Source organism: Streptopelia decaocto, assembly GCF_964273445.1.
Source record: "Streptopelia decaocto genome assembly, chromosome: 14".
Lineage (NCBI taxonomy): Eukaryota > Metazoa > Chordata > Aves > Columbiformes > Columbidae > Streptopelia > Streptopelia decaocto.
This window is the reverse complement of record NC_138669.1, coordinates 10,105,316-10,132,210: the sequence shown is the minus strand read 5'-3', so window position 1 is coordinate 10,132,210 and position 26,895 is coordinate 10,105,316. Positions and strand designations below refer to the sequence as shown.

Genomic DNA, 26,895 nt, shown 5'->3' with positions numbered 1-26,895 from the left:
TTCATTTAGTTGAATTAAAATGTTATTCAGAGATGTTTAATGCATATTTAACTTATTTAATGTATTTCATCTCATGTTTCCTTATTGTCACAAAATTGACTTAATACGATAGGGTCTGAAAGGGCACCTGTTTAAAGCCAGTGACTAGAACTAAAAATTTGCTGCTGTAGTGATGTGAGATTCCTCTGCCTCCTGGTGTTTTGGGCACTACACAATTGTTGGGAGTTTTGATCATCTGAGCATTGGAGAAACAGTGGTCAGGAAACTGTTTTTGTATGTAAATAAGTCTATCTAGGGGAAAAAATATTAGTAGTAAACTAGTCCTATGACGTAAAAGACCAATCCTGTTTGACTATGTAGCATCTTAAAAAAAAAAAAAAAAAAAGAAAAAAATAAGAAAAGAAAAATTAAATAAAACCCCCAAATTAATGTTTCCTTTGTTACTTTTGTCATCTTCTCACAGTTTAAGAGGGGGGAGGAAATGGTGTTCTCTGTCAGTTTGTGGATGGCCTAAGGGAACTTGCAGCCTTGCTTCAGGGTCGTTTTTCTTTTTTCCAGCCTAAATTTAAAATCAATGCAAACAACCCCGTCGTGAGCCCGACACACGTAAGTGTTGTGGGACGCGGTCGTGTCCCCTGTCTCAGCTGAGCTGGCTGCAGTAGCGGGGATGCTGGCAAGCATGGTGAAAGTAAGATTAAGGTAATTTGGTTTCTAAGCATAATTCCATAACAAAATACATCCACTCAACATGTTTTAACATGTTGAACTCCAGCAGAGTTTACTTTTCAGCAGGTAAATTCCCGCATATTCTTGGATGATAGGCCCAAACCCCATCAGTGACAAAAGTTCATGTAACGCCTTTCAGGATTAAGATGCGTCTTTTCAACGCGACTTCTTTCATTCCTTTATTATTTGTGCAATTTCTTGTGAAAGTTGTTGGGGCTGCAGCCTCTCTGCTGCATTCATTGACCTTTATATTTGTTCCACTTGTGTCTCAAGGGTTTCCTGCTTTGCAAGTGCAAATAAGTGAAATTTCATGTGAGGTTTAATAAGGAAATAGGAGGAAGAAAGCTCAGCTAGTGTGTTCGGCTTATGAACACAACTCTGGAAGGACTTCTGGAGGACTCAACAGAAATCGGAGGTTTAAAAAGCTGGTGCCTTGTCTGCTCGGGCTGGAAGTGACAAAGCTGTGACAGCAGCTGCGAAGGGCAGAGGAGGCGGGAGATGAGCTGGGAAGAGCGAAGCGGTGAGTTCAGTGGGACAAAGCGGGCAGAACTGAGCAGGAAAAAGATACTTTCTGGGCAGTAGCAGCTACGGAAAACTTGAACATGAAATGGTTTTAAAGAACCTTTTTCAGAAAGACAAAGCCGTGATGTTGCAAAGTCAGTTTTCCTGGCTTTGAAGAAAATATTTGAGAAAGCCTTTCTGAAGGGAGACTGAGCTGTGCAGTGTGAAGAGGCTGTAAAAATCTTGGTCTTACTAAAAATATGTTATCAGAAGAGCTAAATTCTGAGTTTGCTTAAAACTTTTTTGAGAAGTAATAATGTTCCTGTAATAATGTTCCAGGCAAATTTGACAGACACTGTCTGTCCTTCCAGCGCTCAGTAGTCACATCATAGTGACCTGGGACGACTCAGAACTTCACATCATTGGTGAGCAAAGTTGTTCCTGTTGTTTGCGGTCCAGGATTAGAAAGAGGTCCCGGAAAACACTTCCCTGCTTTGCTGGATGCCTTAGAAACGCGTGATCGAGGAGACCAGCAAACGGGACCTTAGTTAGTTAAGGATCTCTTGGGGTTGACCCACCCCATCAATCCTGAACAAGACTGTTAAATTTTAACTGCTCGTATTTTGGAACTTAAGAAAATCCTGAGGTCTTTCCTAACTGTTTCTGGGTAAGGCTTTGCTTTTGCTGAGCTTAAAATAGAATGACTGATGAGTGGAATCCTTATTTACCTACCTGTTTGACCAGACCCTTCTTTGATACGCCATAGAAAGAAATCTAAGGATGTTTTTTCTTCCGAGGTTCCTAAAAGGCCAGTCTGTAGATACATTGCAAAAAATACACTGGGTGGATGTTCTTAAGCCACCTGGACCTTTTGTAAGTTGTTCTTTACGTGAAGGCAGCAGAGCAAATGTTTTCTTGAAGTATTCGTAGAAAGTTAATGATTCTGGAGGGCATTGTATATCTTTGGAAGTTATGCACCAAACGTGGTGTTTCTAAGTAAGGTTATTGTCTGGTGCCTTCACACAATACCAGGGATTAGAAAACTGCAATGAATACATGATAGCAGAAATCAAGTTCTTACTTAATCTAATTATTGTACTTACTGTCATTTTAAGATGCCCACTTGCATATACATTTATGGTTGGTTTTTGTAAGAGCCAGTAGGGTTTGCGTAGGTAGTCTTCATTGTGTGGAGTTTTACCTCCTGTCTGCACTCTTTGGGCAAATTTGGTATAAATGTGTATCTAAAACGTCATGAAGCCTAATACTGGGAAATGGGTGGAAAATGGTTTCTACTATTTTTGTGTAATTATCCACATCTTAAAGGAAATACTCCGTGCATGGATTGTCAGAACTGTTGCTCTGCATTGCAGGTGTCAGCTGGGACAGTGACAGTCGCTACCAGCGAGATCATCCTGTGTGTGCCACGCTCACAGGGGCTGATGTGCCATCACGGAATGTCCTAACAATACAGGATTGTACTAGCTTGATGGGGATATTCCATGTTACTTTTTTGTCCTGAAATAGTGGGATAAAGTTGGAACCTCACTTTGCAAATCACTCGAGTTTCTTCTCACCAGTAAACTGTAAAGGGTTTCTATTTGCTGCACATACAAACTTGCAATTCATACCGCAATCTTGACTTGGCAGTCGGCGTGTTTACCTAGTGGTGTGCACACAAAATTGGGTTGTTAATGTCTTCAGATACTTGATGCAGTTGCCTAATGAAAGAAAACTTACCCCTTTTCTTCAGAAAATGTGTATGGCACGTTTTTCTCTTAATTGAAACACCTCCTTAGTGACTTAACTGCAGTTTTCTGAGTTTTTGAAACTATACTTCTCATGCTCTACTTGAAAATATTTGTAAAGTAATGTTGAGGCATTTTAGAAAGAAAAGCGACTCCCCAGCAAGGCTGCTCAGCCAGCGAAGCCCAGCAGTTCCATAGATCCACGGCATTAGAAGGTGACAATGGGATACAATGCTGGTATAAATCATCTGTCATAGTTAGATAACAGTGGGATTTATTGTTCAAGCAGGGCAATGCTGATCCTTTGACCACATCCAATTAAGATTTCTTTATATTATGCTCTGTCTAATGGGTGTCAGTGCAAAAGTGACAATATTCATTGTGCTGTTATTAACTTGTAGTTTGATGAGCTTCAGAGGACAAAGCAATTGTGTTGCCACCACTCAAATCTGCTTAACCATAAAATTTGTTTAATTAATGGCTTGACTTTTTTTTCCACTGGATAAATGTAGATTGTTTTTTAAAATAACGCAAGACCCAGCCAGAAACCTCTTACATGTAATATTCTAATAAGCATGCACGTGCGCCCTTCCGAAATGATGCTATCTCGTCATTTGCCCCGCTGTTTCCTGTGGGTCCATTTCCTTTCACAGAACTGCTTCACATTTGTACTTCTGAGAGTAAATTGAAAACTTTACTAAACCTTCATACAGATGTTTTTGCCTCCCAGTCCAGGCCTAAGTTTGTCCTGAACTTTGTGCGGGAGGGAAAACTCCAAAAAGGAGCTGGATCTGAGCAGAGGAACGAGGCTGCTGTTCTTGAAGCAAACGTGAATTTGGGGTCTTTCCTCCTCTGATCTGTCACTAGAAAATGGCCTTTTCCACATGGCAAAACAAAAGAAGTTAAGAAAACAAATGAATTAAGAAGAATTAATTGAAGCCGCATATTAGAAGTTGACATTATACATCTGGCATTTCTGTTTATGTTTCTGCATCAGTACATTTCATTTCTATTCAATAAGTTCCTAATTCTGTGATTTTTTTGGTCAAGATTTCAAAGTGCCTGTGAAGAACCGAAGAACAGCCCGGAGTAAAATATTGTTCCCAGTTTAGCCGTACTTCATTTTTTTAATCAAATCTTTTTCTTCAGTGGATAAACTCACAAGATTAGAAAAGCCTCTTGAACTCCCTCATGTTTGAGTTGGCAAAATTCCCACACACAATTATCCACACACAACTGCTTTTAAAAGACCTTTATTAAGGCTGCACAAAGTCAGGAGTTAGGAAATGGCAAAAAGGAGCTGGCGCGGGTCGTTTGGGCACTTTCTGTGTGTTCAGCATCCGATGGGTACCAGGGCAGAAAGTTTCAGCTGCCCAGGAGCCTCAAACTGCCCGGCTTTGTGTGCCTGGCCTTGCATAGTCTCAGGAGCTGTGTGCTGAGGTTATGTGTGTAACCCACGCGTGCCGGGCTGGGCCCTCGCAGCGTGGGCCGGACACGCGGCCGCTGCCGAGCCAGCGACTCCGAGCTGGAGCCGCGCGTTTGTTTTCACATTTCACCATCAGGCCACACGCAAGTGTGACTGGAGCCAGAATCTTTCCTGAGCCCAGAAGAGCGTTTCTGTGTAGCCTGTGGACTCTCCAGCCCAGTTTATTTCCCGATCTACTCCGCCTGAGCTGTCAAATCTCACTCCCTTCCCTCCCTCAGCCCTTCGGTTCAATCCAAGTCGTCCTTGTTCCTTGGCTGCTCCTTGGCAAAGAAACCACCATTCAGCCAGTATCTTCAAGTGGCTTTTCTGCTCTGCTGCCCATTTATCTTCCGTCTCGGGCTCTTTCTTCCCACGTCCCAGTCTCGCTGTGGTGACCCCGGGCTGCGCTGGGTGCCGTGTCCAGCTCCGCTCCCAGGGCATCGCGCGCATTTCTCCCTCCTCCTTCATCAAATTTGTTCCTTCTTCCTCTCCGCTCTGCAGAGTTTGGAGCAATCAGTCTTGTCAACCATCTCCAGCTTTTTTCTGCTGTTTCAATATAGTATTGTTACGGTAAATAGCGTGTTTCTATATTCAGTGGGGATTGTTTATCAAATGAAGCACCAGCTTAGTGTTGTTAATATATCCAAAAGTGGTTTAGAACTTCTGTGTGTGTTTCAGTTTAAGAATTGTTTGGGAAATCTAGAATGCAAAATACATTCTAAGGTGTTTTAATCAGCGGGGCACGAATGGGAAAAATAAGTTACTGTTAATTGAGCTGTGAATTGATCAGACCCAGTGTCTGGCAAAGAGCTTTTACATTTTCATACCTGCTAGAGAAGCAGGAGATTGCAAAGGCAACTTGTCTGAGCAACTTAGCATCTTAAAAAAGGTACAAAAGACTTTCATGCCCAGACTCAGTGCAAGAAGCCACTAAATATATCTGCAGTGTTTGAAAATGAGTTTTTTCTTTTTCTCTGCTTTTTGGAGTGATTAAACGCTTGAGAAGTATTATAAAAGAAGTGAATGGGGAAGAGTTTTCCAAGACGTGCCTGTTACCATTGACTTTAGCTGGTACTAACCTGCCTGTGCATCTCTTAGCTTGGTTTCTCTTCACAGGTACAATAAAAAGGTATAGATTTATTTTACAGTTGAAAGGAATCCAGTAGTCAGGATTAATGTTTGTTGTCTGTGTCCTAGACCTGTTTTTCTAATGCAGTGTTAGACATGAAACATGAAGTTATTTGGTTTTGTCTTGCTTATGTCAGATAAAGATAAATGAATTGCAGAACTAGAGGCCGGTGGTTGCTGTGGAATCCCAATTCCATTCGAGCGAGACGTACACCACGCAAATGGTAATAAATGGAACTGGTGCTTCACAAGGGCAGGGCCGAGCAAATTTCACATCGAATCTGGTGGTGAAGAAGAAATTAGATGGAAATCTGAATTAGAATTGGCAGTTTTCTAAGTGAAAGCTATTAAACGGCCAAAAACCCAACAATTTTGCAATCAAGAAGGGCGACGATTTTGGCTGACCGCCCATCCTGTTTCAGTGATGAAATGAAGGGAAAAATCAGATGTAAAGTAATATAAAACAAATAGGAGAAGGGGAAGCAGACAGCAATCAACTCAAAATGAGAGTTATGAAGTGTAGAAAATGAATAAGCAAAGCAATAGCCAAAGGAAAAGAGAAATGTGTGGGTTGGAGCGCTCGGAGAGGGCCATAAGGAGATGAAGTTCCAAGGACATCATTGCGGTGGGACAAGGACCGTTTGTAGACACGGTTGGTAAAACGGCTCGTGATGCTGTGGGGAACTGGAGGAGCGATGTCATTCTTCAGCAGTGCTTGATATTAAAAGTTAACATTGTCCAATTCAGTAGGTCTAGAAAGCTTCTATCAGTATTTCTAAGGCGGGCGCCCGGGGCCGATGAGGATGGAACGGGCCGGGTGAAGCGCAGAGCTGGCTGGACACCCCAGGAAAGGGATGAAAAAGGAGACGAGTGTTAATGAAGGAGCATGATGTAACTCATTTCATTACATCATTTCATTCTACCTTTGTTTTTCTATTTTCTTTGGTATTAGAGTGAACTGAATGTTATCCGGGCCCTGCAAAGCTCCGTGTTTCTGACAATCACACCTTGTAGAAGGTCGTTTGAAAAGAAGCACAGTGCAGCGGAGATGCTCATAGATGGTTCTGCTGGGATGGGAAACGATTCAGTGGTTACACGACTGGTGAAAATAGATGTAAAATCATCACCAATGAAATGTTAACGTGACAAAAATATCCATACTTGGGACCAGAGTGAATAAGAGCTCCCAGTGCAGTCCCAGGGTGAAAGACTAATGAATAAGAATGTGTTCTTGTTTTTAATTACCGTTAGCAGTAAGTGATTATACTTCTGTATGTCTCAGCTGTGAGAGTTGGGAATTTTGGATGCCATTTGGATATTTACATTTTAAAAGAGAAGCTGAGTAATTGGAATGGGTGCAAAAAAAATTCCAAAATTACTGGTGGAGTGTGAAAACGCGTTCGAGAGGGTGACAGAGAAAGCTCAGTGGGCTGAGTTTATCTACCAAAATTGAGAATGTCTGGATTACTGTGCACAAGGACCTTCACGGGGAGAAAATCCTGCACACTGCAGCTCTGACCTTAAAAAGAGCAACACGAGAACCACTGACTGGCAATCAGAGCCAGGCAAACCCAGACTGGAAAAAGGCACCAATTCTTAAGAGAGAATAACTGTGTAATTTAGGAATGTTTCTCCAAAAACTGTGAACAATAAAAGTTATAATATTTACGCAAATAGCTTTTTCATGGCTTTTTTTCTTTCAGAGTGTACTGGAAGGGGCAGCAAGGACAGGGGAGGGTGTCGCGGGGCGTGACCTGTGATGGGAGGCGCTGGAGCTTCCCCACGTGTTCGGTGCATAAGTACATCATGTTGTCCTGTAACTTCTTACATCGTGTTAATCCCATCACCATCTCAAAAGTATCTGTGGTCTTGGGGAAGTCTTTACCCTGTGCGATATCTTAATATTTCTTGAGTTTAATCCATTTCCATATTATGTAAAAGAAAAAAGAAGTTATCTACACACAAATCTCACTCTTGGGGTTAAACGTAGGGCAGGAATTGCCTTCCCCCACCTCCACCCCCCTCTGCAGACAACACAAGGCTGTTTGCTGTTCTCGCCATGGACATCTTTGAGTCCTGTGTAGCTTTGCTGATGTGCCACCCCGAGGCCACGGTGAGTGACGGGAGACAGGTTCACTGAAAACCAAGTTCCACTACGGGTAGAGTTTGCTTGCGATGCGGCTGTGCCAGCCCAGACCTGCCCTGATCCACAGCATCTGCACAGGGACATCCCAAAGGAGATGCCACGTTCTCCAAGATGCCCTTCCAGTTCTTCAGACGTTTGCCCTTGGATCTCCACGCGAGCAACAAAACAACCCGTACACACAGGGAGGTGTTTTGCCTGCAGAACTGACCGCAGAGAAATCCTTCTCCACCGTGGAGGGAACCGCAGGCAAGGCAGCCAAGCGCGGCCTTTTCCATCTTAGAAGTGAAGCTGTTTATGTGCATGATTAATATTTGATCATTCCTGGAACACGCAACCATGATGACAACAGTTATGTCACAATTGTATGCATTTAATAAGCATCTCATTTGAATTATTAGTTAATGTACAGATCCTCCAGAAGTATTTTTATGTTATAAAACCCATAATTTATCTAAATACAAGCTGCAAGTTCGTAAATACAGCCTTAAGAGGGTAGCTATTGCATAGCTGGTTTAACAAAATATCCTTTGTGAGTAAGATACATAGGCTTATTTGGAGAGGATTTAGCTACTGGGAGGACGTCTTCTCCAAGTAAGTTACATGCTTCTTAGCTGCAGCAGACAGGGAACGGGGTTTCTTAGTTTGTCCTTCTCGTCGGTAGAAATCAGCCCGACCTGACTGGAGTATCATCTCCTCAGCCCACTGCTCACTAGGGGCAGGTTTATAAAACATCTTTACGGGAATGAGGCTGGAAGTGACACTTTGATTGAAAGCAGAGCTGGCTGAACAACGGCTGTTGCTGAAGAGGAGACGGTTAATGCGTACGGCCGAGGAGCCCCAGCTCTCCTCCCTCGCTGGGGGCAGGAGTTGGTTGCCTGGCAGTGCCTGCGCCTGCCGGGCGCGGGGCCGTCGCTGATGCACCAAAGCGCAGGCCGGAGCACTGGGAAAGCCAGAATGATGCAGCGAGGACGCAGCGTCGCAGCCAGGTAATCCTGCAGGCCAAAGCCTTTTCCATTTGCTGTATCTTCTTTGATTACAAGGATCAGGCATAACAGTCTGTGGAGGTAAAGCTCTGTCAGGGCTGCTTTTGTGCATACATAAGCGGAGATGGGCTGCTGCATCTTTGCATGTGTGCATACACAAGAAAGCTGCTGGAAATGTCTGTAAACTGAGAAAGGCGTGATTAACCGCGCCCTCATCAAGAGCACTTGCTGACTGCTTATTGCTGACTGCTCATTGCTGACTGCCTCTGCAGATTAAATTTGCAAGAGCAGCAGTAAGGAGTATGATGGGAGGGAACTTAAAGAAACTCAGCAGCCGACACTTTGGATGTTTGAATTATATCTGAATCAAGCTCTTGATTAAATTTTAGCAACGTCAAAAGCTCAAAGCAGCAATTGCAATTGATGTCGCTTTTTCCCCCCCTCATATTGCCGAATTATCTATTGCAACGTGCAGCGCATCAATGTCACTACATTAAATTTGTACGCAAAGAAGAGGGGAGATTAGGCAATAAGGCCACAGGACAAACAGTACGTAACCAGGCATATCTTCTTGGCTCCATTCACTGTTGTTGGGTGTTCTTAAATTGTGTTTCCAAGCCTGAGTAAAACTGATTCCAGATGGAATATAAAGAAGGATATAAAAGTCACGCTAGCACCAAGACTGTCAGAATTCTGTGCTGTACCTGTATAGATAACTAGTCCCATCTTAAAAACAGAAGTGCTATAAACAACAAAAAGGCCACAGGCAAAGGTTTTAGTGCTTTGTTCCCATTAGCATCCTTTTTTCCCAAGTATTTTAGACTGACATAGTTAGAGAATTCCTCTGACGCTCCGGCGCACTGAACCAGAGGTGCCTGATACGACGTGGGTCGCTTGTCTGGGCTGTCGGGACTGGATCCGTCCGTGGGCCGTTCGCCAACGTACAGGAGGCTGCGGTCTTGCGTGTCTTGCTCCGTTTTGAAAAGTTCGTACTCCATGTGGGGCAGCTTGATCCCCAAAGCCAAACAGCCATTTGTGGGTGTGATATCCTGCTCCACGCCAGCGCTCCAGGAGCTTGTCAGCCCACAGCTTCCAGGTTCCGAGGAGTTCAGCATCATCACCGTCACCTGGTCCATTGGCGTCACCCGAGCCTGTGTGACTTTAAAAGCCAGCTCTGTCCCGCCTCGCACCTTGGAGGAGGGGATGCCTTGGGTGTAATGCCCGGAGGCATAGATGGTGAACGTTGGCTGCTTGCAGAGCGGGTCGGAGTAGTGATAGTAATAACCTTCCCAGGTGTGGTTGTTACCGTGGAAGATGAAGTACCTGGTGAGGAAGAGCACGGCGGGTCGGACCTCGCAGTGAGTGCTCACCCAGCTGCCACTGAGCTGCATCGGCAGCTGAGCTCGGGCGGGCAGGATGGGCGGGTGGTGCTCATCAGCTCTGTATATAACCCCACAGGCCGGGCAAGGATGCACATGATGCTGCAGAAGACAAAGAAAATAAATCATTTCTGTAGACTGGGAGAAGTCAGCTACACCGGCTGTTCTGCACAGACTCAGGAAAACCCACGCGTTCTTTTTGGCAATTGAAAAGGCCGTGAAACCCTTCCCGTGGGGACGCTGCTGCGGCTGTGCCACACCAATGGCAGCCTCTGCAGGACAGCCCAAAGCGCGGGGTGTTCTGCCTCCCCCTTTTCCATTTACTGCACCCTCCTTTATGGGTCAGGCACGACAGCCTGTCGATGTAAAGCTCTGTCATGGCTGCTTTTTGTACGTACATAAGTGGAGACTGGACGTCGCATCTTTGCGTGTGTGCGAACACATGCAAACTGCAGCCAGTGTCTGTAACCGCTGCATCCGAGACGGAGAAGGGAAGGACCAGCTGCAGAACCAGCTTTGGTTCTCAGCTCAGTTAGACCAGCCCTGCAGCCCATCCAGGCCCAGGAGGGTTTTGTGCAGCTTGGAACTTTTTCTTATACTTCATATATCACAACTGATTTATTTTTAAATAACCAGGGTTTTAACGTTGTATGATTTTGAGAACACAAGCTAATCTTCACGGAACTATCGTATGCAACAAGGTTAAATAACTCAGTAGTTAACTGTAGGGTGGGTAATTTACATGCGAGTTGATTGGAGTCTACTGTAATTTAGTCATTTTCAGCTTGCTTTACTGCTACTGTCACGTTAATGAGTGCTGACAGTACACAGTACATTATGGCTAAATAATCCCAGAAGTTGGCAAATATATATGCTCTCCTTAGACAGGAAATTCTTTGATAATGAAGGTAATTTGAGGAGAATGGGTTTCTTTAAAACAGATATAAATTTAAGGGGGGAAAAAGAGTGATATTTTCATAGAGAAAGTTTAAAAATAGTTCCTAACATGGCAGTGTAACTCACCAGCACAGGGAAATGGGTCTTAGTTCAGGTGAAAAAAAAAAAAGAAATGAAGAAAAACCCTGTGCCCAATAAAATTATCACTTTAGCCATGGAGCCAAAACTCTTACTTGCTTAAACCAGCCGTGTGAAGTTATTTCTAACGTATGGCAGCTTCTAATTATCGCCAAGTGGTGACATCATGTGCTGGTCCATTGGAGAGCTGTTAGCTGATTAATTACAGTGCTGTATTCGGAGAGTGAATTTCAGTATCTTTAGGTTTGGTATTAAATTAACTTTTAAAAGTGTTTATGTTTACCATCTGGTTTTGCTCATATATATGGTTTTGGCCCAAGATAACACAAGTTTAAGCGATGTGAGAATGTTACATTTGCGGGGCAGACGGGTGTTGCTCTGTGTGTTTCAGAGTTCTGTGTGCAGTTTGGGGTGCGGGGAAATGTCGCCCCCAAAGGTTTTGGGTTTGTTTTCAATTAATTTACTTAGATCAAGTAAAGCCCAGGGAGGTTTTTTTTTCACGCCATCTCACTACTCAATCACTTGGGAATTGATTAGCTATGATTCAGCTAGAAATGTGCTTTTCTGGAGAAAAATAACCTGCTGCAAACTGAAATAAAATATAAAATGAAATAAAATGCAACTAAGTCAGTTTTATTTCTATCAAAGCGAATGTTTGATTTCTGTATAATAACATAATTGTATTCAGGGCAACTTCCTCTCCTAATGGCATTACAGTGAGGACTAATGATTTAATGGCAGATGTTGCTTCCTTGCTCCTCTCAACACAGAGGACACGACAAAGAGCGAATGGAGGGGAGGGAGACAAATGGCAGAGCCGGCAGCCGCTAATGATGTGCAGCCCGAAGCTTTCACTGACATCGCTGCAGGAAACTGCATTTCCTAGGGAAACACAGAGCCAAAGAAAAGCCATTCACTCCAGCCCCATGCCAACGTGGGCTTGTTTCTGGTGCTGGTTTTGCTGAGGTTTCCCCTGGCCCGGTCCCGCTCTCTCAGTCAGGGGAGCCCCATGTGCCGCGGAGCACCCGGGCAGCACCCCGGGAACACACAGCCCAAACCTGCTCCTCCTCCTGTCCTCGGGACAGAAGGGGACCCAGCGCAGGCAGTAATTTAACAGCAAGGAAACCACACGTGCTTGGCAAAGCCTGTGAGCCGATGAAGGGACCACGTAAAGGCATCGTCCTTACCACGGCGCTCTGCATGGGCCGCTGGTAGCCCGTCGGTCGGTAGTGGAGCCTCTCCAGCCAGTCCGTGTGAATGTCCCCCAGGTACAGCTCCTCCACCAGCCGGCTCCCGCTCTGCTGCGCCCGCGGCAGCGGCTCGTACCGCTGCTCCACCCGCACCAGGCTCAGCTCGTGCATGGCGAAGCCCAGGGCGGCCGTGCAGTCGCGCTCGGTCTTGGCGCTCAGCAGTTCGTAGAGGGCTCCGGGAGCCCAGGTGCGCCCCGGGGGCAGGAACCCCCTGCAGCCCTCGCCCGAGGTCTGGTTGATCCAGGCGGCCACCTCCCGCATGGCTTTCTGGCTGTGGAACACGATGCCGACTTTGTGGAGGTGGTAGTCGGCCTCGGTGGCCCCGCGGGTGATCCAGGAGGCCTGGCGCAGCCGGAGCTTGCCCTTGATGACCAGCGAGTAGGAGGGGTCGCGGCAGTTGGGGTCCCAGTAGTAGAACTGGTAAGCCTTGAAGAGGCGGTTGGCGTAGAAGAGGTAGGATCGGGTGAGGAACTCGGGTCCCGGCCGCACCTCGCACCTGGGGAGGAAGGCAGAGCTGAGCAGCCCACAGCGTGGCCAAGGGTGACATCCCTCCCTGGGGACACCCCAGGTGAGGGGCGAGCACAGGTGGGAGCAGCATTGTGGGCAAGAGCCTCCTGCACCCAGTGGCCGCCCTCGGGTAATTTTAAGGTCTGGGCATCTGCTACCAAAATGTGACCGTGCTGGATACAGGATCTTAAGCATTGTGTCACATCTCCTGGGAAAAGTGCTGGGAGCAAGGGGATCAAGGCTGCTCTGCCCATTTGAGCCACGTGTGCTCATCAGCTGCGCCCTAAAGGGGGCAGAGAGCAAGAGGTTCAAAGGGTGCTGGGGGGACCCCAAGATTCCCTCCAGCCAGGGTTGGGTGCCTGGGGCTGGGCTGGGGTTCTGCCCGGGCTTTGGGTGCGTTCCAGGGCCGGGGTCAGCCCAGGGTTCGGGTGCGTTCCCAGGGTTCAGGTGCGCTCCCGGGTTCGGGTGCGTTACAGGGCCGGGGTCAGCCCGGGGTTCGGGTGCGTTCCCGGGGTTCGGGTGCGTTCCCGGGGTTCGGGTGCGTTCCCGGGTTCGGGTGCGCTCCCGGGTTCGGGTGCGCTCCCGGCCGGGGTCAGCCCGCGGTTCGGGTGCGTTCCCGGGTTCGGGTGCGCTCCCGGGTTCGGGTGCGCTCCCGGCCGGGGTTCCTTACCCGGTGGACACCCAGCGACCCTCCAGACGGGGCGGCAGCCGCGCCGCGATCCTCCCGCCGTCCTGCAGGTGGCGCAGCTGCTGGCGGCACCGCGGCTCCCAGCGCAGCGGCGGCTCCGCGGCCGCGCAGACTGCGGGGGGAGAGAGGGAGGGAGAAAGAGAGAGGGGGAGAGAGAGAGGGGGAGAGAGAGAGCGGTGTCAGCACCCGGGGCTGGGGCTGGGGGTCCCGCCGCGGGCCGGTCCCCGCTGCTCAGGGCCCCGCGCCCTCGCAGATGCCGCGGCCCGTGGCCGGGACGGTCCCGCGGGGGCGGGCGCTGCCGTTCCTTCCCCGACACTCAAAACATTTCAAACGCTGTTGCCCAGAAAAGCAGGAGGGCCAGCTGGAGAGCCAAATCCCAAGCGGGCGAGCTAAGCAGCAGGCTCTTGGTTAAGGACACAGATATTTTTTCATTTACTGTTTTCCAACATGAGTCTCATCTGAATCCAGCTATTTTGTAGATGAAATCTTCAAATAAAACTGAGTGCTCTTTGTTCGTGTTCTCTCCCTCTCAAGCTATTGTTGAAGCAGGAACTGAAACAGGGAATTACAGCATGGGAACATTAGACTCGCCTGTCGCCCGCCATAAGGACAGTAATTCTGTCACTTACCTCATTTCCCATAACAACGGATGTTATTGGCTTAGGGAATGTGTGAACACTCAGCTAAATCCTGAAGACCTTTGCATGCACACATATATACGTACATATATTCCTATATATTACTCACTCTTTACTTAAGCAAACTTCTGTTCCACTCATCGGGAGTTTGCCTCAGTAAGAAACTTGGGATTTGCCTCTTTCTACCACCACGGAATGAGTTCTCAGCAAAGCTCCTCCTGAAACCCCACCGATTTTCTGTTGTCGTACAACTGTCCCGTTGGGCAGAGCCCAGTCCTGGCCTGGCACGTTCAGCCCAGGGCTGCCTGGGGTTCGTGAGCCCAGCCGGGGTTCGTTTGCTCTCGCTGTACTTTGCAATTTGCCTAGTGGTGTGCTGGAAATTTTGAAGACAACTTTTAGTGACTATGTACCCGTGGTTAGGATACAGGTTGCTTTCCAGCCTGCCCACCAGCTGGAAAGAAAGAGAGAACATAAATATGTATAACCTGCCCACAGGGTGAGGATGCTGTATGTCTGCATACCCTGTGCCACAGCTGAGATCAAGACAGAGAGTCACAGCTGCTCCTCCCAGTCCCCGTGTGCCACAGAGGTACTTCTATATAACCCGAACCATCCTGTGCTCTTTATAGACCCTTCCCTGGGAAGAGAAGCCCAAACCATGTGCCTGCGCAGGGAGAAGTGACGGCTGAGATCATGAAGGGCCCAGGCCCGGCCTGGAGAGCACAATCATCTTCCCAACAAGAAGTGTTTGCAGATGAAGGCAATGCAGACGGGTCTGCCGCAAGCCATGGGCAACACATGAGCTGTTGAGCAACGTCGGCAAAATTCCCTGGCTCACAAGCTCAGGATGTAACACAAATATAAACACGCGGGGTGAGATTCACAGCTGGGCTCTACCAGCTCCCCCGATTCCCACATCCCACTTATTCTGAGGCAGAAGCCTCATCCCTGGCAGCAATGCATCCCACACACACAGGGTTAAACCCCTGTTACAAATCTTCAGCATCCACGTTTGCCACAAACACAAGCCCTAGACCAAGTTAAATGAGAACTCGATAATTAAAGGTCTGCTGAGCAAGTCAGAGGCTCCTGAACATGTGGCAAAGCAGAGACTTCCACTCAAGTAGTATTTTATTACTAATGTAGTGATATGTGACTTAAGCCGTACATCTGATGGACAAATCTGGAGTCACTTCACTATGGCACTGCCACTTGCAAAGAGTTTGCGTCACAGTAACAGGGTCCTTGAAATGTATTTGTGTAGATTTAAGCACGCAAACCCTGAAACTCCCACAAGGGAATAAGCAGATGGCAAGCGAAGCCGCAGCGAAGCAGGGGAGCAATAGCAGCCGCAGCCAACCTACCTAAAGGCCCGTGAAACCGGCCTTGGATTTTCTGTTACCTCACTCTGCACTGCAGTGCAGCTGGAAAGATGCATTATTAGTGTTAAGGGCTCTTTTTGGAGCAGACTCACAATCGTACTGTTTTAATCATCTTTAAGGGCTGGATGTGGCGAGCAAGGATAGCCAGCTCCTTCACAACTGCTCGCACTAGTGCTTCCTAAACAGCAGTTCCTGTGAGTCCTTGTGTGAAAAGGGGAAAATTATGGATGATAAAACTCATTACTATTAGTTGAACCTTTAATCTGGCAGCTGCCTGATCGGTGCCCAGTTAGCAGAGCCCATTAGAAGTCAGGGCTCTGCATCCCCATCCCAGTTCTGCCGTGACTTTGCTCTGTGGCCTCAGGCAAGTTCACTCCTGTGTGCTCTTTACTCCTGTGTGTTCTGTACTCCTGTGAGCTCCTTACTCCTGTGTGCTCCTTACTCCTGTGAGCTCCTTACTCCTGTGTGCTCCTTACTCCTGTGAGCTCCTTACTCCTGTGAGCTCCTTACTCCTGTGTGCTCCTTACTCCTGTGAGCTCCTTACTCCTGTGTGCTCCTTACTCCTGTGAGCTCCTTACTCCTGTGAGCTCCTTACTCCTGTGAGCTCCTTACTCCTGTGTCTGTCTTCCTCACCTGCAAAATATGCCAAGTTTCATCTGACTGACCAACCAAGAAGCCTAACTGCTGGCAAAGCTTTTGCAGGGCCTTCAGTACAAGCATAGTCCAAACTGAATTACACTTAAACATTAAATCATTATCCTAGAGAATAAGGTAAAATAAAAAATAACTGCATTTGTATTAGAGGTGATGGACTACAAAGGTCAAATTTGCTCGTTTGTAACTACAGAAAGACTCTAGAGGTGAAGGTGTAGTCTACAGATACACCAAAATAACAGCTCAGAATACAGCCCCGTTCCGAATGCGCTAACTGCACTCTGTGTGTGTTTATTGCAGCAGAAGCTTCAATATTTTACTAAACTCTTCTGGCAGAAACACTAAAAGTCAACATTGTTTGAAAGCACAGACACTTTGGCAACGCAATCAGCTACATTTTGACACATTCGATAGAAAAGGGTATTTTCATAATCGGGATCAAAATCAAAAAATTTAAAAAATAAAAAAAGGAAAAAAAAAAAAGGAAGAGAGAGAAATAAAAAAGCTCCCAGAACATAAATATTTGACATGATGGGAATTCCTAGGGATTTTGTCTTGCTTAACTGTACACAGAACTCCAAGCTGGATGCATCCTCAAACCAAAAGCTATTGGCTTGTATCCAAATTTTGTGGCTGCTTTCCTCTCTCAAATATTCCAGCCTAGCCCCACCAGATCCAAACATCCTTTCAGGCTGGAAAAGTTTAGTTCCAGACCTAAAAATCTGTAGTTAGGGCACATCCCTATTCCAAGAGCAGCATCAAGTGGCTGTCACTCACATGTCATTCCGTTCCTCAGCCCCTGGTGAAGCCCATCACAGGAGCTCCTCTCTCCACCCTAAGAAACACACGAATTAACTGCTTTATAGAGTCCTTGGGCAGGAGGAAGGAATGGTTCACAATTCATCTTCAAGACAAAAATACTCATTCATAGGAAAATCTGCAAAAAAAAGCGCCCCAACTGTGATCTCTCCCACTCGCTCGTTATCCCGTCTGTCTGTATCGATTAACCACAAGCGTTTCCAGAGAGCTCCTCAGGACAGCAGCTAGACAAAACAGTGGGGTTTTCCAGCTTTCCGGTGTGTGCTGCATCCAAAGCACTGGCTCGAAGCCTCCGAGCAACGGGGCTGTACAGGCGCTCAGAAAATTAGGAACACCAGGAACCGCTGCCATCAAACCTGGAGACAACAGCAGCAGCAAACGCTGACCAACTCCTCCATATACTTATTTGTAGTGATTTTCAGAAAAATCAGACCCATGGCATCAAATCACAGAGAGGCAGAACTGGAAACTCTTTGCAAAGTAAATTGTTGGTAAAATTAAGACCAAAGATTCCAAGGCAATGGCCAAGCCTGAAAATGAGGGAGCGCCAGTGGGGTTGTGCTACAGAACTGCTGTGTGCTCCAGAGTCCGACCCGCTTCTCGCTGCTAAAGGAAAAAATACCAACCAAATGGAAACAAACCTTGTTTGTGTTCCTCCAAGCAGATTGACTTTGGAAAAAAGCAAAGTTGAGCCACACATCTGTTTCTTTATAAATGGAGGAGAAAATGCAAACATTACAGTTTGCCCCGAATTAGTTACTGTAGATAACTCTTCTCCAGAGCTAGCTTCCTTCATCTACTACATGTTATTGCCTCCTATGGCCAGAATTTATTATTCCCATTTATAATTCTAATGTTTCAGTTAGTCACCCATTCTCAGGGATACGATCAGTGCCTGAAGTCATGGAGCATTACACATTTCTTCATTTAGAGATGACATAAAACCTTTGATATTCTCTGAGGAATGTTCAGACTGGAATGAAAGGGACAATAAGAAACGTATCAGTATATTCTGCATAAGCAAATTACACTTATCCACACAGACTTCATTAACAGAGTAAAATCATTTCTGTAGCATTTTTCTCTCCTGAGAGCATGCAGAATGGATTTTGGGCTGGCCACTAAAGGAATAAGCATTCTTTTAAAAGAAAAGAAAATGTTTAGATTTAGCAAATCAATTTTTATTGCATTGTGTGGAGATTAGGTTAGTGGTGCTTTTAATTCACTCAGAATAAGGCACTCCCAATGGAATAATTCTGTGGGAAGAGATACGTTCTATATTATAATATTATAAAGTTATAAAACTTAAATATAACCCACTGGGGGTGTAAAACTCTATCACTGCAGAACTTTGCATTTTGCCTATCTGCAAACTGAACCCAATTCGGGACAGGACTTAAGCACACGCTTAAGTCTAATTGGTTTCACTGAAACCTAAGCATGTGCTTGAAATTAAGCCAGTGCATGAGCACTTTTCCTGATTAGTAATGCCTCCCTGAACTGAAGCCAGGATGTGGTCAAGTGGTTGCGGGAGGATGCCAGCGCTTTCACTGGAGTCCTGTTGGTATTTCTATTATTCATCCCTTCTCTTATTTGCCGATAAAACAGGCGTAATTATACATCGCTGTTTCACTAGTCTGACTCGTAGTTCATGCTATTTGTAAAATGCTTCAAATTCACTAGATTTTTCTCAGTTATTCTTTTAAGGATGGCACGATAAACGTATTACGTTAGCTACCATTGTACAGCATCACCTTGAGTTTCCTGCACACAACACAGCGCAATCATGTGTGAAATTCGCCAGGTCCTAAGCGGGAACGCAGCTGGCTCAGAATTCCCAAGCACCTCAGGACTTTAGAGAAATTTCCAAAACGTATTTTCACCACATTCTTTCAACACATTGGCAAACAGGTTCAGATCCCGTATTCTATGGCTATTAGCTCAGCTTTATTCTGAGGCTGTGATCATTGCCTAATTTGTCTCATCCACAATTAAAATAGTGAAGCACTTGTGGTGAGTTGACTGGAGGTTTTTAAGGCACTAGAGAAGTAAATATTTTGTTCTCGGAATCAGGGAATCATTTATTTCTCTTGTAAGTGTCATGTCCAGCGACAGACGACAAGACAGATGGGATGTGTGGGAGGGAAGGGGAGAAGGGATTCTCTCCTATACCTCAAAAATCTTCTTCATTATAAACTACATTTAAATAAAACGGCTTCTTAAAATTGCGCTGTCTAGCCATTTACCTCAAAGAAGAAAACCAGGCCTAACATCATAAATGGGTTTGTGGGGCTGGAGCCCAGTTCCACTGGAGAGTGTAAAGAGGAAAGATCGCATGAGCATTGCAACACGGCATCGACCCTCATTCCAAAAACACCCCACCCCATGAACTGAGGGTAAACACTCCATTTGGAGAACGACGGGATGCAAAGGAGAAACGGGGCAGGGGATATTCTCAAACGGAGGGAACCAAGCAAGACATGTCGAGAACAAGGTGACGGTGTGAACCAAAATCAGGGAAATCACAGGGCTCCCCTACAGCAATTCACTGGCTCCACATTAACCTACAGGGAGGGAAAGGGATGGTTCATCAGGACAGGTAAGAACTAATAGGATCATTACTACGTGCCTTCTTTTTTTTTTCAGCATCAGCAAGCACTGAAAAAGGCAAATGGGTTCAGGCTATGGTAATACATCGTGACTGGTGATAAACTCTGATCAGTATTGCCGCAGAAATTTGGCACAGAGCAATATATAACCAAGAAGCAAAAGAAACTGAAGGAGAGAAAGGCGATGCTAGAGCTCCTTTCCTTGAACACCGGTGAAACTTTCAATTTTAATCTGGTGAGATACACACAGTGAGATGATCTCTAATCCTCTGGGTACCTAGACAGTGAGAGATTGGTGAGAACACATGGGGGAAAGCATTTATTTTCAAGAAATAAAGCAAACCAATTCAGTTCTGGGCTGAACAATACACCAGGGTTGTATTGCTGATAATGACTCAGATGAATTCTAACCAGGGTTCATATTCTTACCAAATGGGAAATATTACGTCAATCTTCCTCAATTTAGATGAGATGGAAACTCATTATAAAACATAACACATGGTTTTGAAATTAATGGCATGCCATCATTTCGTATGTGTAGACCATCCATGCAGTTTTGGCAACTCCCTTGAACCCCTGCACAGACACTTTATTAGTGGCTATTGTGGCCATTTTTAATAGTGATGGCTAAGCTTTTTTTTTCCCGGATGCTTTGAAGAGCAGAACCAGAGATCGGGCCATGGCTTGGCTCTAAAATGCCCACCTCGTTTCAAACGTCTAAATCACACTCACGGACCATGAGTGCAGAGGACCACCCACCACATAATATTAACATAAATATAACATTTACCCAAAGCAAAATGAGCAACTGGAACTGGCAGGAGTTGAGAGCAGAACAACAAAAAAATGATTAGGGGGTGGGAGGGATTGAGTTACAAAGGAAAATTAAAAGAGCGGAGTACATGTAGCCTGGCTGAGTGATGGCTGGGGCACGGTGGACATGATAACAGCCTATAAATATTCACAAAGCATAAACACCAAGGAAAGGAAGGAATTCCTTGCAGTGAATAAAGAGGTTCTGTTGGGAGCAAATGAAGAGAGGAAAAAAATGTGGCTTGTGTATCAGGGTGAACTCCTGGAGACACAGCCCAGTAGGCAGCGCGAGTCCACTTGCTTGGCAGGATTTTGAGGGGTTGAACAAAGCGTAAGCACAGCCAGGAATAACCCGCTCTACGCAGGGAGTTGGTGGGATATTCGGAGCGGCCTTTCAGCCTCCCATGGCCACGGAGATCCCTGCTCCCCTGGGACAGCTGCTCTCCTGGGTAAGCACATTGTTCACTGTCCTGCTCATCAAAATCACTGCCTGGCCTCCATGGGAACAGAAATACGGGCCAGACGCACAAAGGCATTTGGGTCCGTAAAGACAAAAGTGACTGCAATAGGTACCAACTGCTGGACACAGCTGGGAATGCCAGTAGGTCCCTGCAATGTCAAGTGCTCACCGTTGAAAATCTAAGTCCAGGAAATTAGGTCATAAACCCGCTAAAACAAGAACCATCCTTCTGTTCTCTCCTTATTTAGCACCTAACACAACAAGTTTCTTGGCGCTGCTGCAAGGGTACTGTTTATAATAATAAAAATAGGGTCTAATAGGATCTAATAGTCTGAGATTACGTGGTCCCCGCAAAGCCAAGGATGGGAAGGGCAGTCACAAGCATAGTGGAAGGTACCCTCAGAAAACAAAGCTCTGCAGAAAGGTGGTAAACTGATACACAGCCCACATCAGAAAAACGCACACATATTTAACTTCGAGTCACAAGTGACCACAGAAAAAGGTTACTTGTTCAGCTGAAGCACAGAATTAAAGTTACGTCTAACATGTGTTTTGGGGTCTGGGTGTGGTTTCTAGATAGCCTGAAATTTCAGTCTACTGTTTTGCCTGTCAACATTAGCCAAGTTTTGATGTGTTCCAGTTCTCTTAACACTGCCGACAGATGCTAAAATCAAAGTTGACATTCAACCTACGCGCCACGTAATCTAATAACGGGACTCGCGCTACTCAAAACTAACAAAACTTAGGAGCTTTTGTGCAGCAAAACTTTGCTGCCATTTGTGTTTTCATGCATCTTTTCCAGGGAGTCTAACGGGGAAAAATGATTTTTTTTTCTCTGAAAAGCTTTAAAAATCATGTGTCATTGTGGTTTTGTGTCAACAGGGGAGAAGCGACACTTAAAAGCCATAACCTGGCAGTGTCCAGCACTCGTGGATTGGGTAAGAGTGTGAACAAGGTGAATCCGACTGTCCCAGTGGGGAGCTCGCTGTGTACATCGATCTCCGCGTAGGGGTGAAATCCTGCCTCCAGGGACCTCTGTCTTCAACTCAGACACAGCCAAAATGTCACACGTTTGTCAGTGTTTCCTATTAACCTGGTAGAAACCATAGGGGACCTTTTCAGTGATCGACCAAAGGGATGCACTGAAGTTTAAAGCATTATTTTATAAACTAAACCCAAGCAAATCTCTTCAAGCACTCAGTGGTGAGACTTCTGTTGATTTATGTCCCATCACACCAGCTGTAAGTTGAGAGCTGTTGTTGCACCGATCCAAGAGTCTGACAGTGCCACGGGAGCTGAGCTTCACTGCAGAATTCTCAGTTTCAGCTGAATTCAAGCTGTGATGATTTAATAAGCTATTCGCTGAAAATGAGAAAACATCAGTATGAAAGACATGATTATCACACCATCACCCTGCTAAAACTCAAAAATAATGATGGATTTCAACCCTCTTATCACTTAACACTCTGGAGCTTTGGCATTTCAAATAGACATCAGAGTTTCTTTCCTAATCCACAGAAAAAGAGCTTTCCTAATTTTGCATTTTATTGCATGAGACCTTTTAACTCCTTAAAGGAAAAAAAAAAAAAACAACACAGATGGCAGATTACTAACCCCTCAGATCTTACACAATTTAAACTAGATAGGGAAGGAGCTGTTCTATGAATCATATCTTCAGTTTCTGGCAGCACCGTGAGCCTACAAAGAAGGGTTACACATTAAAACTCTCACATTCTCACTGTCACTTTCTTGGTATTATTATATCTGAGATGCACTATCATAAAGTCACAAATTCTCTTTTTTTCATAGCTTTATCTTCCTTGGCAAATAAATAAGAAAACCAAAGGAATTGCATAAAAGCGTTGTATAGGTGCTTCCTAATTTTCAGGTTGATTTTAGCAGTGATTGTAACTCATGCATGAAAGCATTTGTCTTTATAGATGACATATGCTATGTTGTGGGGAAACACAGGATCCCATTGAAAGCAAAATCTCCTTCCAAACTTTGTTCTGCCAGATGCAGCCTCCCCTAGCACTGGATTCCAGCTTTGGTTTTCTTCATAGCAATTTCTGGCTTTTGAAAATCTCCTTACTCAACAGTTTGTGCTTGTGGGGAAAATATAGAAACCACACAGTATTTTTTTCACTTGTGCTTTTTTAACATCTCAGCCCTGTTTTTATCTATATCCATATATTTTGAAACACGGCTAACGTATAATTATGGAAAGAACAAATAGAGTCATATCACACGATCCAGCACAATACATTAGCTGCTGATTTTTTGGCCAGCTTGAGAAATGAGGATTAAAACCCACAAACTTGGTGAAAATCAATTAGCTAAGTAAACATTGCCCAAAAACATATTTGAACCAAAGACAATGATGTTAATTTAATAGTACAAATTCAGACACACATATCTATATTGAATGCACTACTATCATTTATGGGATTCTCTTCCTACCCTCATAATTGAATGCAACTGCTGATCTTATCTTATCCCAACACTGTAATTTTCAAACTTAAAAATAAACATTGAAAGCAAGAATAGATCTTTTATGTTAAAGCCATGTCGGAGAAGCTACACATGAAAAATATCAGCGTGGTGTTATTGGAATGTGAAGACTTTAATGAAAGCTTAGGTAAAACTCAGCAAGTCTCTGGGGACGTTTCCAGGAATGAACGATTCTTTGCTGGAGGAGACTCCAAAATCAGATTCAGTTACCTAACTAAAGTGCTTTTTCAACTAATTATGCACTGGTGTAACGCTCATGCTGTTGTTCAGTTTAATGCAAAATACAGAATGCCATTCTTGCTCACAGTGAAGTCACCGGCAGACCTTGCTTTGATTTGACTGAGTTCTGGATCTGACTGAGCTATTTAAACATGTGTTTTAAGTCCCAGCTTCTGTTCTTACTGAAATCAATGGAAATTCTCTCACTGACACTGGATGGAAGAAGCACAGGGTTTAGATTAGATTGGACTAAAATAAATTGTATGAAGATTTAAGAAAGAAGTATTCTAATAAGACTTAAGTGAGTAATCTTATATATTCCAGTATAACAGGTCTCTGAGCTTAGAAACTTGAGCTAATAAGATATATAGAGAAGGAAAATATATATTTCTTAACCTGTTAAGCCTTATTTTTGGGGAACAAATTATGACAAAGACCCCACATACGAACAGAAAAGTAACAGTACAGAAGTACGTTGCTTAGAGATTTCTTTCTGTAGTCTGGTACTTTACACTTAATGCAAATAATGTCCGATAGCTGTCACCACACAATTCTTTCACAATGATCACTAAACTAAGCCCTGAGCTCGAGAGGCAAGTCAGTGTGCTGTTTTGCTGCCCGAAACCTCAGATGAATAAATTAAGCGGTAGAAAGCAAGCCAGCAACAGGAAACCCAGGTGTCTGGATTCCCAGTGTCCAGACTGCCCGGGGGCCTCAGGGGCACCCTCGTCCTTCCTTTCACCTGCCCCTTCGCTTCAGAGGTGCGGAGCCTCAACCAAGGGTCTCCCTTCCATTTCTTAGGAAAAGCCTCCCTCGGGCTCTGCTCCTTGTCGTGATCACTTTGCCTTTTTTCCCGGCACAGTTGTCTTTGTTCTCCCATATGGTCTCTTAAGCCAGAACCTTTTCTTCTGAAACTGCTCCAAGAACTCTGGGGTTGAAAAGATGCGTTTCTGAACGGGAGCCGCGAAGATGCCGCCTGCGCTGCTCGGAGGCCGCGTCTGTGCAGCTGGGGCTCGGGGACATGTCCCTGCAGCAGGACAGCGCTTGGGAAGCTGTCCCTTGCTGGGGCAGGTGCTGGATCCTCCCAGGGGTAATTCCCAGTGAAACACCACTGAGAATCACCTCTGAGACCATCCTGGATCTCAGCTCAAGAGCTCACGGTGCTCTGGGCAAGGACAAGCTGCGATGGGGAAAGCCCGAGAGGGTTTCTAGCGGGGGGACAACGACCGCGACAACTCTGGGAGCCTGGGGTGGGAGGCAGAGGCTGAGCCCCAGCCCAGGACCGCCCTGGCCAGCTCAGCACCGACCTCCAGCGCTTCTGGCATCTCCACAAGCCGCTCTGCAGGGGGGACGGGAAAGGCTCCAGAGGAGAACCTCGGTGGGGGGACTGCACCCCTGCCCATCCCCACAGCTCGGCGGCACCCCCGGGGCTCCGGGCTCCCCTCCCCAGGCAAACGGCGGCAGACGGTGCAGAGCAGCGCGAGGCGCGCTGCCCGGGCTCCTCCGCGGACGCTGCGGCCGGACACCGCCGGGAAACCCGCCCCGGGCCGCGCGGGCATCGAGGGGAAGAGCCGGGCAGGGAGCGGACGAGCGCGGCTCCGGGACCCCGGTGCCCCCTGACCCGCCGCCAGCACGGCCCGGGGCGGCAGCGGCACCCCGGGGACCCCCTGCCCGGAGCCGGCCCCGGGGAGACCCGCCTTGCAACTTCCTAGCGCCCTCCTTGCAATCTTCTCGCACCCTCTTCGCAGACGCCTTGCAGCCCCTTTGCACCCTCCTTGCAATTTCTTTGCACCTTCTTTGCAATCTCCTTGCACTCCCCTTACAGCTTTCTTGCTCCCTCCTTGCCATTTCGTTGCACTCCTTGCACCCTTTTTGCACACTCCTTGCACACTTTTTGCACACTTCTGGCTACTTCTTTGCACTCTCCACACACTCCCCTTGCATCCTGACTCCTCGAACCCTCCTAGCAATCCCCTGCCTTGCCCTGCCCCTTCGCAGCGCCCGGGGGAAGAAAGAGGTGGCGGGGAACCCCCCGAAGGGACGACCCCGACTCCTGCACCCACTCCCCCTCCCCTCCGCCCGCCCCAGAATGTCATCGGCCGCCGGTGCCACCTACCTACGAGCAGCCCGACGAGCCACCAGCACCGGACCATGGTGGCCGCTGTGTTTCCTCGCCCAGCCGGCGGCAGAAGAGGCGCGCTGGCCGGCGGTGCCCGCGGAGCTCAGCGGGGCGCGGCGCCCGGCGGCGCAGCCATGGGCCGCCTCCGGCGCTCCGGTGCCCGCGGCGGCGGGACCCCGGCTGCGGGCCGCGGGCGGAGGCTGAGCGCGGCGGGGCAGGCTCGGGAGCAGTCCCTCTGCTCAGCCTCAAGCCTTCCGAAGGGAGGGGGGAAAAAAAATAAATATATATATAGATCTAAAAAAGAAAAAAAAATCACCACAGCCCACCCCGCCTTCGCTGTGGAGAGCGTCCCCCCGACTGCTGATAGCTTTAATGGAGCTTGGCAGCCACAGGTTCAAGTTGCCAGAAGAGGTGGAGACTCCGCCGCCTGCGCCCCACATGCGGCCGCGCATCGCACACGCGGGGGAGGAGGCGGCTCCGGCCGCCCCGAGCGGGACGGGCACCCCCAGCCCGGGGACCGGCGCTGTCACCTCAGAGCCCCGCACGTCTCCCTCAGGGACCGGCGCGGACGGCCGCGCTGGCCGCGGGCGCCATGGCTGTGGTGGGCTGCTCGGTGGGCCATGGCGGGTGCCACCCCCGCCTCACCTGTCGCCGTGGGGCTGCGCCCAGGCCCCACATGCTGCTGTGGGAGCTCGGGCGGCTCTCCTCAGTGGGGTGCTGAGAGGCATCATCCCCGCGTCCCCCTGGCCTGGCCCTCCTGCCCGCCATGGGCCATGGCTCCCTCAGACCCCAGAGCCCTCCTTTGTCTTCAGCCGTGGCTGCTGGGGCCATCAAGAGACACCAGTGTGCCTTTGAAGAGCCTAAAGCACTTAAAAATCCTCTCAACATCCCATGCTGAAAATACATAGGATCCTTTGAAGATGACTGTGCAGTCCCCACCTCAGGCAGTGCCTGCCCAGGGGCCTTGTGCTCATGCCTGCGTTCTCCATTGCCTAAATGAGGCCCATGGGACAGAGCCACGGCTGACAAAAGGCTTATAACCAGCTCTGGGCACAAAGGTAAGCACAAATCTGAACTTCAAGACATGTCTAGGACAAAACAACGCTTTTCCTTGT

General features: G+C 47.1%; 1 protein-coding gene across 2 annotated transcripts; it reads right to left on the bottom strand.

The window, feature by feature from the left end:
* Positions 1-278: 278 nt before the first annotated feature.
* Positions 279-26,117, bottom strand: APCDD1L (APC down-regulated 1 like). 2 transcript variants are annotated; one of them, XR_014185418.1, is made up of 5 exons: positions 25,778-26,117; positions 13,539-13,668; positions 12,299-12,857; positions 7,532-10,178; positions 279-5,849 (listed from the first exon to the last, which is right to left on the bottom strand). XR_014185418.1 is itself a non-coding variant. In XM_082065602.1 (4 exons), the coding sequence occupies exons 1-4, from the start codon at positions 25,812-25,814 to the stop codon at positions 9,414-9,416; spliced, it is 1,491 nt and encodes a 496-aa protein (XP_081921728.1). In that variant the 5' UTR covers positions 25,815-26,117; the 3' UTR covers positions 279-9,413. The 2 variants fall into 2 exon arrangements, 1 of the variants encoding a protein (XP_081921728.1); XM_082065602.1 differs by having other exon boundaries at positions 279-10,178.
* Positions 26,118-26,895: the final 778 nt, after the last annotated feature.